Source organism: Antedon mediterranea, chromosome 7 (assembly GCF_964355755.1).
Source record: "Antedon mediterranea chromosome 7, ecAntMedi1.1, whole genome shotgun sequence".
NCBI lineage: Eukaryota > Metazoa > Echinodermata > Crinoidea > Comatulida > Antedonidae > Antedon > Antedon mediterranea.
The window spans coordinates 5823165-5838140 of NC_092676.1; the positions used below are offsets into that span (position 1 = coordinate 5823165).

Below are 14976 nucleotides of genomic sequence, written 5' to 3' on the forward strand. Positions count from 1 at the left end.
TACATACATATAGCTATGACAAGTAACTATTACTATTTCCACCAAAACACAAAATAATAGCTATGGCTTCAGGTACCGTAACTTTTAAAGTTAAAATTGATGAACATTCCATACAGTATTTAATAGCTAGTTAATAATTATTTAAATAGCTGCCACAATCTACAGTAATCTGATATTTGAATTATTCAGTTATACAGTAGCTTGGTTATTTATTTATTTAATATAAGAGTAACAAGAAATGAATGGTACATCAAAGAGCTGCATGATAAATAACATTATAAACATAGCCATGGTATGTGTTTATGGGTCGGTTGCTGCTGCATAGCGCTGAATAAAACGTTATTTCAAAATATATTTAAAATGAAATTTTTATATTGATTTTGCTCCAAAATAACCGTTTAAATTGTCGTAGACAAAAATCATTTTTTACCAAAAATGGAATTGGTCCTGGCGGTTAATTCAAATGTTACTGCAGTGTAGTTGACTCAAGGTCAGAAGCTGTCAATCAAATAACCGTTATTTTGTGTTGCCGCTAAAAATTTATCAGCAATAACCGGTTAAATGGCATTCTAATACCAAACGGAATGGGTGTTTTTAATCGGTTATCTTGTGCTAACATTTAACCGTTTACCCCAAAAATTGTCCTGTTTCTGCTACCAAGAAATTGCACGGTTTTTTAAAGGGTTATTTTTATGCATTGTTTAGGAGGTACACCACCGACCTTATTTAAGACTATAAATAATAAACAAATACCGGTTTTTTTCTTCTTTATATCTTATTCTTATTAACTCAAAATTATTTATACTAACAAACATTACTATTTATATGCCTAGGCTAGTATGTTATCATTATTGACATTAAACATCCACATACAGTACAACTCTTCTTTAACAACATTTTTTCAATCTTCTATCAACTAAAAGTCGTAGTTAGTCATGTCTCGGGTCACATTCTATGGTCACCGTACAGATAGGCTACTACATCAGCACTTCTATGAATGGATGACTAGTTGGTGACAAGAACGCTAGTTGGTCATACCCAGTACCGTTTTGATTTTACGATCATTCGGGAAACCACCTCACGACGTTACAAAATATGAATATAACCACGGACTAAGTAAATGTAAAACATGAAACATTTTTTTAAAAATTATTATTATTATTATTATTATGGTTTAAAGCGAGTTTAAATGGCTAAAAAATAATCATATTTTACAATTATTTTGTCAATCTCGCTAAGTAAAATGTGTTTGGTAATAAAAGTGATATCCAAGTCTGCAACTCAAATGCCTACATGCAAATTTACAGTTGATGGTGATGATAAAATCTTAATGCGAAATTGCAAATCGGAGACGTAATTAAAATTCAACAAGTACATGTATATACAGCTAGGCTGTGGTACAGTATTCAAAACCATAGAACTTTGAGAGAATTTGGACCAACAACTCTGGGTTTCTAAGCAAGCATGTCACCAACCAAGCCGCATGCATGTGGTATGGTACAAATAAATTACAAACACCTTTCAGAGTGTTTACTTAGTAAACTGACCATTATTATCCAATTAGCCAAGATAGTAAATTATGAAACAGAACCTGCTATATAGTATTTGACCATTAAATTTTAATCACTATAAAAGCAAACAAAACACGAGTTACAGAGGCACACACCATGACGATATCAAACTAAAAATATCCAATTCAAACATCACTTGAATTTCTTAAGTACTGCTTGTCATAAAACAAGTGTACAATGATTCTCAACTGACAATAACGAAACCGTAGACACCGTATATTAGCTTGATTAAAGACTGTAAATAATATCAAGGCATATGACGATAAAAACACGTCAAAATAAAACAGTTGACGTATAAAATAAAAGCAATTGATACCCAAACTGAAATGTTGAATCACCTGTATTTTTTTATTTGTAATATCGAAGATGAAAATAAGTATTTGAGATTGTAAATAATTAAATGTCAGAGGAAAATAGATTGAGAGAAATTCAGATACAGTAGAGCAGTTTGACCTTTAAAATATACAGAAATGTAATATTTACGTAATATTTTCACTTATGATATTGTACATAGAAAATTTATGATAAACACAAAAAAAACACTAACATTTTCAGGATAAAAAACAGGACAATCTCACAGATGGATATTTATGGTTACGAATACTATAGGTTCATATAAAGTTTAATATAGTAAGCTCCTATAGTAATCAGGGGTACAAATTTAAGCATAAATAAGAGACATCCGACAAATTATGCACTTCTCCCGGGGGTCGTATAGTAAGTCACACAATTGACATGACATGTGCTTAAGGATAACTTGAGTAAGGGTATGTTCAGACTCACGGAGTTACGGTGGAGTTAGCTACGCAAGGCGTACGGTAATCCGTGGCGTTAAAAGCCAAGGTGTTCAGACACAACGACCAACCTTCCAATGCCTTGCGTTTAAAACACTCTGATTAGGTCAAAGCAGATTTTATTTATTTTATTTTATTTATTTTATTCAATCAAAACCAACAGCGATAAATACCGCCAGTAACAGGTTTGAAACATAAAACAATACAACATCAAAAACGGTTAACAATAGATTAGAATTATATGTATACATTCATGACAATTACGTTGTTTTTTGTTTTTTTTATTTATATAATGTTTACCTTCAAATATACTTATTTGTTCTTTACTACTTGTAGAATTGCATTTTAATTCAAAATAATTTAAAACGTAATTGTTACACGGACAATTATCTGATAAATTGATTTAATTTATGAACATATCATATCACTGACGCCAACTTTACTGTTGTTTAAAATCTGAACCTGAAAATACATTTGACATAGCTATATCGCTGTCGTATCATAGGGTACGGGTATGTAGTTGCTGTCTGCTAATCGTGGTCGTGTATTTTCATTGGTTAAGGTTAAAATCACTGATGCATCACTGGATTAGCGTTATGAAATCTACCCTCTCCCGCTAGAGTTATTAACGCCACTGGCGCGGAGTAACAGCTCCCTAACGCTAATCCGCGGCATGGTTCAGACACAAAAATATGTACGCCGCTTACATAACTTCACCGTAACTCCGTGACTCTGAACATACCCTAACAGTTGCTAAGTTGGCTGTGATCAAGTTTTGGTACAGGATACTATTTCCTTGAGCACAGCTATAGCCTACAGTAGCCTCTTTCACGCAATATTCCTGCATTACAGCGTATTGATAACATATTCATAATCTTTACATTTATTTTAGTAAAGTTTTGGAGGCCAGCAAATTTGAAGGGTCCATACACAGGCCCATTGGAACCGTGCAGAAACCTGTTAGATAAACAAAATTAGGAACTTTCACGCAAAAAGTCATTCTTGTGGTTTTTGTAAACAACTAGATTTGAGGATGATTTTGTAGTTTATTACTGCCAACTGCATGCTTTGGTTCCTTAACAATTCGTAAACATAGTTTTAATGTGCACACTCTTATTCACTGAAATTCAGATTTGAGAAACATACTTGCAGAATCCAAGCATTTTCTGAATTTACAGTAATTCTTAAGATGCTATAATAAATCAACAAGTATATTATCATAACTATGATTTATTGAATATAACCAGGACTCATCAATGACTATATTAAATTCTGGCAATAAATTTTAAAAGTGATTTCATCTGCTCTTCAAATACTGTACATTCAGCGCCCACTGTCAACCAATCAGGAAAGGTTATTAAACTGAATCTGACCATATGTTTTTATTGTACATAAATACGAAAACACTGATTGAAACGGTTTAGAGCTAGACCTATCATTCTAAATATGGATTTTGTAATATCTTTATGAAACAACAGCCAATTAAATGTTCATGAGGTTCATTGAATAACAGCCAGAAATAAAACCTTTACCGAACCCAAATCGCTTGAATAATATGAAAACATGAAAAACTTACATAACATCGTGAGAAGCATTATCAGTCATCTTGTATCTATATATAAATCTTTTCCAATTCACTTCCCTTTTATATTCAAATATATTTTACATCAGTACTATTTCGAAAATATACCATCATAAACAATGATGGATCACTCCTCTACACTGAATGCTAATGGAATGATCAACCACGATAGCTTGAAGCAGATTCTATACAAGGAAGCTACTAGATTTTTATCTTGGTTTCACACTTGAACATAAAATATAGTTTCTATGCAAGAGGAAGTAAAATGAAGAATCTAGCTGTATCACAGTAGTAAAATCCCATTCACATGAAGTTTAATCAGCTTGAGTGCAATAGTGCAAACCGATGAACTTAACTATTTAACACTATTTTTGTCTGGCGTTGACATAATCTATAGATAATACTGGATAAGGTCTGGCTAATTTATATATTCCAGAATATCGTTTTTTGTATTAAAAGGTTATGCAGTGGGGGTTGACCTATAATAGATGACCTATATTGTTTTGACAACTCTTATACATGATCACATTGCTGATTACCATTTTCCCCCTATTAAATGTATGAGCATTTTCTATGTATGAAGCACAGGCTATTGTCGGTTTATCCAGGTAAGCTAGGCACGAAATAGATACTGAGATTTCATTTGGTATACAATACAGGCATATACCATGCAATAAAAGAATTTTATAATGATTCAAATTGGCACCAATCAGTGAAGGGTCCTCAAACGATATTAAAGAAACGAACAATTGAAAGAGAACTTCCAAAATGGCCTGGTGTCATGCACTGCTTTAATAACAATGATTACTTTTGTACTTTACAGTAAAAGTCTCATATCGTGTACACAGGCTATTATACAAATTACTTTGCTAGATAAAAACCTAAACAAATCAACCAACACAATCACTCTCACAATAATTCTCTTAATATAAACAAGACAGGTATTGAAAGGTTCGTCAAATCTACTTTCACATAAATGTAGTTAACTATTTATAGTGCCGTAATTCAGAACAAAACAAAAATCAAGATATTCTGGGCCGAATGGTAAGACAGCTCTCCTCAAACAAGGGCTTGAAAGTGGTTGTGCAGGGCCGTAGCAACTAGTACGGTTGGTAAGGTTTTAACTTGACCAATTTTTTACAGAGGCCTTTGACAACCCAGTGCATTGTGATTGTTCCATTTTCTTGCGAAAACCGGACCAATTTATTTCTTGTGGCTATATCACGGTTGTGTGCACTTAAAAAAAACCAGTGCATCAGAAGACAATGGGTTATCATAGTGTATAGGTTCATCTCAGCCTCGGGAATGAGTGCTGTTTAGTGGCAGAAGGTCACAAAGCAATTGCTGTATGTAATAGCATCCAGTACTCCATCCATACAGTATATAACGCATAAATTCGAATCTATTGCGAAGTGGAAGTGCACTTTATATGCAAAATATTTTGTTGTTGTGAGATTTATAAAGATGTAGATATAAAGGGTCTAGAATCCATAAAACAAACATTTAATTTAGAACTGTGAGGGAAGATTGGATATGTAAAAACAATTGTGGCCAAAGACCATTTTTAAAAGGTGTGAAAGATAGGGATTGTCCTACAGTAATGTTTTAGTGTTAGCATACAACGAGTACATATCTATTGCATATATTAACGGCTAAATGGGATTGAATGGGATTGAATGGTATAAAGCATTTTGATCAATACTGTACTATGCCATGTTATAGCACCAGGCAGTATAAATAAAATAAATTTGTCTTGTATTAAAAAACATATAAATAAAATCTATTGAAATCATAATCTATCAAAAGACAAAATCCACAATACATACAATTCAACAGCCATTTTGGAGAGAGATTCAGTTTATATCCTTATGTCACCTGAACACATACTTTATTGTGGAGATTACGGACTGTTTAGATAGGTTTAAAATGAATTGTGTGTGTTAAATAGTTGTGGTGAATTTAATATGTATTATTTAGGTTTATAAACCCCTCTTTATTTATGGGCTACGGAGCATGAAAGCAAATATCCTTAAAAGGTTTATTTGAATATGAAAAAAAAAATGTGTTGTTAAACAAAAATCACATAATAGTATGATAAACTATTGTTGAAAACATTTGTAAACTTGACATGGTGATTAGTAATATTATAAATCAGTATAATATACATAAATAATCTTATATCATAGTATGCTAAATTAATGAAGTCACAAAAATGACAAAATAAAATTATATCAATGTTTAGTTTGTTTCATTTTGTATTTAATACATTAGTATAACAACTATGTAAAGTACTTTCCTAAAGAGGGCAGCAAATAAGACAGACATTAAACCAGATGAATGTTTATATCATGTTATGTAATATGATGGTACTGCCCTCTATCATTGTAAAAATACTATACAGTAAGTTTGCAAAAATGCTTGTCTCGTGAACGTTCTGGCCTCACAAACCCTGAGGGCAACCAGAGATTTGGTTACTCTCTACGTGACAATGGAAAAAAACAGGAGAAAATCCTTCATTTTAATTTTAATAATATGCATATTTTTACTCAGAAAGAAATGTTAGGTTTATGGTCAAAATCTCCTATTTCACGAAAGAGAAAATCAATATATTATGATTAAGATACTTTACATGCCAATACTGCTATACATTAGGCCAAATAAAAAAGATGTTTAGTTTCACATCTGGGACTTATTTTCGGGAAATTCAATGCAAAAGATATTAGTAATAATCACTTTAATATTGCGCAGTATTTCAAAATCCTAGATCCTATTAGTCCTATATATAACAATTTTTTATATAAAATAATCAAGATTTTATTTTATTTTTCCCGAAGGGAGATGCGTGAGTATATAAAAAACTGTATAATAGCACAACACAATGATAACGAGATCTTACTTCAATTATTACTTTACTTGAAAATATGCAAATACATTGATGTCACCTGTCACCATGGTAACAGATAGGCAATTAACTAGTGCGTAAAGGGTTTCTATTTAAAGTTTGAAATGAATGAATGTGACATTTTCTGGCCTTATACCTTCTTCAATTTCGTAATAACATTCATCACTACTCATGTTACCAATATATAATTAAAACGCAAAGCTGTGAATTTCTTGAGCAAATCCAGACGACAAAAGAATGATAAATGAACTAGGTCTTACGCATACACAATTGCTAGTACAAATATTTAGGTTGATAAATATAGATAAATCGCGTTCTCCTTAATGCCTAATGTTTATCGAAGAAAATATCCCAATAGCTGAGACGCAGACAGCAAGGGCAGGTGAAAATATTAGAACTAATTGTACAAATGATCATTTTGCATATCTCATCAGGTGATTGGTGAATTAAATACCTTGTGGATGAATCACTTAACAAAAGAAAATTGATGATGATGTGATTAAGAAACTTGTCTTCAAAAAAACTGATTAATCTGGGTGAGAATGACAACACCATTTTGACTAAGATCTTAAAATGATGGACATTTAACGTAATTGTAATTGCATATGAGTGATGGGGTTCTGACAATGATTGACAAACTATATGCTATGGGCAAAGGTTTTGATGAGGGGTGAAGAGAGGGGGAGGGGTGGCTAGACTACCAGTCGTATACCCTTCACACCAGGCTACTTGTGATAATACAGTATATAAACATTTGGTGTGAAAGCAAGAGCCACAGAATTTGAGTCGGTACATAGATGGCACAACAAGTGTTTGATCAGAGTGCTAACCTTTGACCCTAATATCCATATCTATTTTACTACGATCTGCATATGCAGAAGTTTATCGAGTAGTCTCAATTTACACATTAGTACTGTATAGGCCCACTGTGAAATAATTTGAGTAGGTTAAGGAGTCACTCTATGGTCACTGATGTTAGGTACCATTTCACACAGTGGCATTTGTTCATCACCTCAATATGTGTGAATGGTGGCAGCACATTGCGTATCGTGATTTTATTTATGTATTTTTAATACTTCTTTTATACACAAAACATTTTCCCCATCAGGCCTACTACAGGACAATGCTCAGAATACTGGCAGATGATCCATTGTTTTTTTAATAATATACAAAGTTTTTTTATCATACACATGTGCAATGTAATGTACACGGCAGGCCTACCAACAGCTTTAAATTCAATCTGAGACTGTGTTTCCGATAAAAACTAACTGATAATATGTCTGTGGAAACAGAGTTTAACGGATTCCTTTCGAGGAAAAAATTAACCGATAATTATCTCATTCAAATTGGATAATTATCAGATAAATGCGATAAATTTTAACCTTTGACCTGAAGGACAAATCATTGCATTGTGATTGGAAACTTGGGTTGTTCGGTAATGACTGATCATGCACACTTTATTTTTAATGAATTACCTGTTTAACCGATAATTTTGTTTTGGCTGCGGAAACATGGCCTAAAGGATGAACCAATTAGATTAAAGTATTACCTAAAGATTCTGCTGTTCGTTGCTATCACGGTTACTATGAGTTAGCATCAATCAATACAAACAAGACATTTGTGTACAATGTCATTAATAATCCCAACATTGTAAGGCCACACAAATAATAAGTACCAATTTACAATATTATTATTATTATTAATTCTCTACAGGTGCATACGGCAATTAACACGCTCAGCTGTAGAAGGTCAAAGTATATTATATTTTTCAATTTTTGTTGTTCTCAGTTAAATATCACGATGCAATGATTAATCACCATGGTAACCTAAAGCCTTCTTTCACGAATTAGTTATTGATGCTGATAACAAGCAACTTAAATTAAAATTTAGGAGATTGTTTTTCCTTTAATGAAGAGAAGATTATTGTTTTTAAATGTGGCTCACTGTTACTTTTTTCTAATCACAGTAAAACTCCATTAAAAGAACACCTTTGTCATCCAAAAAATTGTCCTCTTAATAGGGGTGTCCCATGCATAGGACTGGTAGTGGTAAAACATATTACCCTTTTATTTGTGTCTCGTAATAGTAAAAATGTATTTATTAAAGTAATAATGTAATTGTGTCTTCTGAATAGGGTTTCCCAACAAATAATCAATGTGTTGTATTCGTTGAATGGAAAATGAGATTGACAGCTGTATTTTACCTCAGAGAGAGCAAACCTCCACATAGACATATGAAATGATGTCTTCCTTTAAAACCAACCTTTTAAATGTTATGAAAATAACAATGCTGACAAACACACGTGATTGACCTCATAACCTCTCGCCATTCTGGCGGATGTAATGAGGTGACTCCAACATGCACAACATTTTCAAACACATTCAGAAAATTCTCAAAATGTTTACAAAAAGTTGAACATGCAGTAGAACCCTTAATTATAACCATTAGATATCACATGATGCATATTAACCAATCAAATGGTAAGGATACACCTGAGGTATGATAATTTTTTTTTTTTTTTATTCCTATTATCTTAAATAATTAATATAAAACCTAATTTAATATGTTAAAAATACAAGATCTCTACTTGGTATTCAATCAAGATTCATTTCATAACATCATAACATATTAAGTTACATAACCTATCATTTTACCAACTTTTTATGAGAAGAATATTTGATAAAAAATAACAGAGAAAGTAAAAAAAAAATGCCTTTCTGTATAATAGTAAATCAACTGAACTAGAAAATGATAATAAGGGATGAAACCAGAGATTTAAATTGGCTTTTCATACAAATATTATTAAGGGTTAAAAATATGGACCTACTTCCCTTATTGTGAAAACCAAAAGTTGGAAAAGGAAACTACAATGTACTTTGAAAGCAATTAGGCCCTGTGAATAGGAGAAATTCAAATACTAATAGTGTTATTATGATGCCTTTCCTTCTACCTGTATACTATACATAAACTACTACTTTTATGGCTCTCCCTTATATTATGTATTACTACAAAATCACATGAAGTGTGAAGGGTATACGACCGGTAGTCTAGCCACCCCTCCCCTCTCTTCACCCCTCATCGAAACTTTTTCCCATAGCATAATAGTTTGTCAATCATTGTCAGAACCCCATCATTCATCAATTACAATTATGTTAAATGTCCATCATTTTAAGATCTCAGTCCAATGTGTTGTCATTCTCATCCTATGAAAACTACTCTACTATATGACAGACTACTCAATTAAGAGACAACCTTTAGAACTACCCTCCAAATACTACTAAGGAAAATCGTAATGCAGTTATTGCCTGGGGATAGTCTAGACCCATCTTGGGAAGTAGGAGGAGACAAAAGGGAGGTTTCGCAACCTTACGAATACGAAAACGGATACGTCATACATTTGTGAAACTTTTGAGCTGATCCCCATTTCATATTCGTAAAGCGTATTCGTGTTGACGAATATCACCAGTCATATTCGTAACTACAAAACGAGTATAGTTTTTGATCTATTTTGCACATTTTGCATTTGAATCAGGAATGATTTATGATTATAATATAATTATAGATTTATTGAAAGTAATTTACTAAAATGCCAAGTCAATTTTGATAAATAGCAGTTTTTAAAGTCCTCACTCGCTTTGATGTTACACTAGGCCTAGGCAGCCAAGCACCAAGCAACAAGTACCTAGCAGCGCTTCGCTCAAATTTACCGCAGTCATATTTTGGACGCGCCTCAATATTTTGTTGCCATACGAAACAGATTTTTTATGGCTTACAAAAACGAATACGTGTGCGTGACGTATCCGTTTTCGTTATCGTATTCGTAAGATTGCGAAACCTCTCTATTGTGTACAAGACTATCTCTAATACTGTACTTTGGTAAAGTGAAATGCATCTATATTTTATAATGTTGGGAGGTTTATCACCTGTAGTAAGTATGTTGTATATCTAACCTTACCCGATTCTAGTCTAAACTAATAAAATAATAATAATATCCTGGATTTATATAGCGCCTAATGTTGTGAAACCTCTAAGCTCTGAACATTATTACTCCAGTAATTTTTTCCTGATCAAACACCTATGGAAACATACTACCATATCAAAAATGTAGCTAGTAATCCGTGAAAAGTTGTGTCTTGATCTAACCAGGTTCCCATTTATACACCTGGGTGGAGAGAGGCAGACGCAAGTAAAGTATCTTGCCTAAAGGATACAAGCAATGCGTGTTGGATTCGAACCTCGATCTCACGATCAGTAGTCGAACGTCCAGCACACTGCGCCACACGCTCTTGTAAAACCTTTTGATTTAGTTCAATATATCAATATATTATACATGCTTTGTGGCAAATTTTTACAATTTCCAGTAGATCCTTGAGCATGCATACCACATTGAATTTAAATGTCTTGGTACCTTTAACTACTATTTATATAGTCAATCATAGGGTTCATAACAGAAATGTACTGTTATGACAATTATGATGCAGGTTCAGCTGAGTTTAGTCAAACACAAAGTGCCAGTCTAGCCTAAGGACATTTTGATTAGATCATTGAATAGGAAGTGAATACAGAATTAAAAAAACAGTAATAGTGGGAGGTGACTTTTACTCTAAAGCTCTGTCTACACTATCAAACTTTATGTGACAAAAAAGGGTGATGTGCCCATATATAGACATGATGATGTCATGTCAGTACCATATTCAAGCATATCACTACCAAATTTAGGCACATTAAACATTTTTGTCAAACTATTTTGATAGTGTAGACAATGTTCCTGATTAGGTATTGGTCGGTAAAATATCTGTTCTTTTGTTTATTCCACAGGAAAGTGTCTCCTTAATAAGATTGTCCTTTGAGTAGTGGCATGGCCATAAGTTAAAACTTATATTCCTCTCATTTGTTTCAGAAAAGTGTCCCTTTAAGATGTGTCCCCACAATAGAGGTTAACCATTGTGTCAAAGCATATCCCTTTAGTCGTTTCATGGAAGTGTCCCTTTAAGATGTGTCCCTCAATAGAGGAACCATTGTGTCAAAACATATACCTTTGTTCGTTTCATAGAAAAGTGTCCCTTTAAGATGTGATCCCTCAATAGAGGTTGACCATTGTGTCAAAACATATATTCCCCTCGATTCATTTCATGGTATAAGTGTCCCTTTAAAGGTTGTGTCATTTAAATATAGGTTGGTCATTGTAGTTGGTTGGTCGGTCATTTTTAATATAAAATATAAATTCCTTACAGTAGTTTGTTTCACGGAGAAGTGTCCTTTAAGGTGTGTCCCCTCAATAGAGGTTGGCCACTGTGTCATACTATCTCTTCATTCGTTTCATGGAAAATGGTCTCCTTAGTAGTATCGTTTCCCCTTGAATAGAGGTTTGGTCGTTGTGTTTAAAATTTATTTTCCTTGTTCGTTTTATGGGAAAGTGTACCCTCCAGTAGTCCTACTTTAGAAGTACTGAAGTAAAAAAAAAAAAAAATCAAAACTTACCTTGCTGGTGTGTACTGAGGTTCAATTGAATTTTGCATGTTTTAATTCTCAATAAATTATAGTCCAATTTAATTTGTTCATAGAAACAGACACAGACCTTGATAGCAACCAATAAAAGAACAAGGTCATAAAATAATTAAATTATTACAAGGAACAAAATATAAAATTTGTCTGGGTTAGCTTCTCACATTCAAAGTTGTTTTAACACTAATACAATATTACTATTTTGTTGAACAATAAATTTTAATTTTTAACAAGGAGTCCATATTCATTTCATTTCATTTTCATTTCATTTCTTTATTCGACAACAAGCGGTCCAGGGATTGCGACAGCAACAGAGCACCATAACACATTTGTGTCCGCAATCCCTGTAACATACAACTTAATACAAGTTAAAAATGAATATAAAATATACAGAATATATAAAAAATTTAATTAATTTTAATTAATTCACCCAGGCCAATACCCTTAATATTGTTTTTAGCCTAATTTTTTGTTAATGGACCAAACTATGACAACTACAGTACTGTAAATATATTAACACAATTCCGTTATTATAACATATCTTAATTTGAATATTCAATTTATTTCTATAGTACCCAAAGGTAAAGTAATATTAAAGAGGTAGCTGGCTCATTTGTGTTTCAGCAATGTATTTTTCTTTCTGTCCAGCATGTCTTATCTGTACATTATATTTTGTTATTGTACTGTATATTATATATTGCTATTATGCTGGTCAAAACAAAATGAAAAATGAAGCTACCAAACATGGATATATAATAGAGTCCTTATTAAGGATCAAATAAAGTGTCACTTTAAAAGAATGTCCTTTAAAAAGGGTTAATTTATCCTAAATTAAAGGAACATGGGACCCAAGCATAAGATAGAATTATACTTTGAAAAAAACTATAAAGAATGATAAAGAACTATATTGAGATAATTTCCAAATAGATACCGATCACATTTTTCAGATAACTTATAAAAAATTGATATGAATTTTTAAATTTAAACTCGGTATTCATCAGAGAATGCATTCATCAATTGATAGGAAAATAAATAATACCGAAGAAGATGAAAAATAACGCTATGGAGTTTCAAATGCCATAAATGTGTCTACAAACAATAGGTTTTACTGATATCATACTATGATATAAAAAAAGGAAATTATTGAGAAGAGAAAATTAGTATTGGAAGAATGAAGGTCAAATTTAGGTCACCATTTTGGAGATATAAGGTTTATACTAGGTTTGAGCATGGGCGAATTTTTTTCTCCATGGTTTGAAAAGAGCTGCTATACAGGGCCTGTTTCTGGTACAATTTAATAACGTATTTAAATAGCATAGGCCTATACCTTCTTTTTCTTGGCAGCAAAAACAGAGAACTGGATAGAAACTGCATTTTGGAATGGCATATTCAACAAGTTAATTTGATAATTGATGATTATCATGATATGACGTTGATAATTGATGATGTTGATTGATAATTGACAATGATTTATTATGATTATGATGATAATGATGATGATGATGATGATAATGATGATAATGATAATGAATGAAAATGATGGTGATAATTGATCATGATGATATTGATATGGTTATGATGATCAGCTGATCTGTATTCATTTTAATGGTTTTAGATTTTAGTTTTATTGCATGGTCTAACCACAGAAATGCGTCAATGACCCCATTTACACTTCGACAATTTCTTAGCCGGCCCGAAGTCGGCCCGACGCCGGCTTTCTTTTTAGCCCGCAATGTGTTTACACTTACCCAAAAAGCCGGCCTCGGGCCCTTACTTTTGCGTTTACACTTGCTCTCGCGGAAGAGTGCTCGATGATACGATTTCGCTACATTCACGTCTTAAAAAGTTAATATTATAAGCGTTGTCGATCTACACTAGGCCTAGGCCTATCAACTTTATCAAAAAAGAATCAAATAACGGTATTTAATATTGATCAAAACAATTGTATTATTGCTTTTACTACTAATGTTTGCGTCTCGTTTTCTAAAGAATAGTAGTAGATCATACGCCTTTTTCACGAAACGGAAGACATCTTCGATCGATGACAACACAAACAATGCCGTTCAACGAAGCGTAACCAACAGAAATAACATAGCGTTTTCAGCCTATTTTCGGAGGACAAGTTACTTAAAAATTCGTAAATCCTCAACGGACAGTCGTATGGACAAAATTTTTACTGTAAAATGTTCTTTAAAGATTAGCCTATAGAAGTTTGTGATTAAAAAAAATTATAATTTTTTTTTCACTTCTTAAGTCCATCGAAAAAAAACACCATAGTTTATAAGCATAGGCGCCGCATGGTGTCCTGAAATCCCCTGAAAACACTATGTTATTTCTGTTGGTTACGCTTCGTTGCACGGCATTGTTTGTCATAGATCGAAGATGTCTTCGTTTCGTGAAAAAGGCGTATACATCTTCACCAATTTAATTTCAATGAAGAATTTCCGATTCATCAGCAATAAGTTTCGTAAACTTAAAGCTATAGGCCTAGTTGACCCAGAACGTTCATTTTATGACCGCGAGTGTTTACACTATACGAAGTGCCGGCCCGAAGCCCGCAATTGCCGGCCCGAAGCCTACTCTAGACTAGGCTCAAAATTGAGCCGGCTCGAGGCCGGCTCG

At 32.8% G+C, this 14976-nt stretch overlaps 1 protein-coding gene across 5 annotated transcripts in view; it reads right to left on the bottom strand.

The window, feature by feature from the left end:
- The window catches only part of LOC140054031 (tumor protein p53-inducible protein 11-like), a 68962-nt gene that overhangs the window by 11096 nt on the left and 42890 nt on the right, over nt 1-14976 (bottom strand). The window contains exon 2 of one of the 5 annotated variants that reach the window (XM_072098834.1): nt 12331-12427. The exons of 3 other annotated variants lie outside the window; for them this stretch is intronic. In XM_072098834.1, coding sequence (XP_071954935.1) covers nt 12331-12368 — 38 coding nt within the window. In that variant the 5' untranslated portion in view covers nt 12369-12427. Of the gene's footprint in view, nt 1-3941; nt 4082-12330; nt 12428-14976 lie in introns of those variants that run through there. One more of the 5 variants, XM_072098836.1, reaches the window with a different exon arrangement.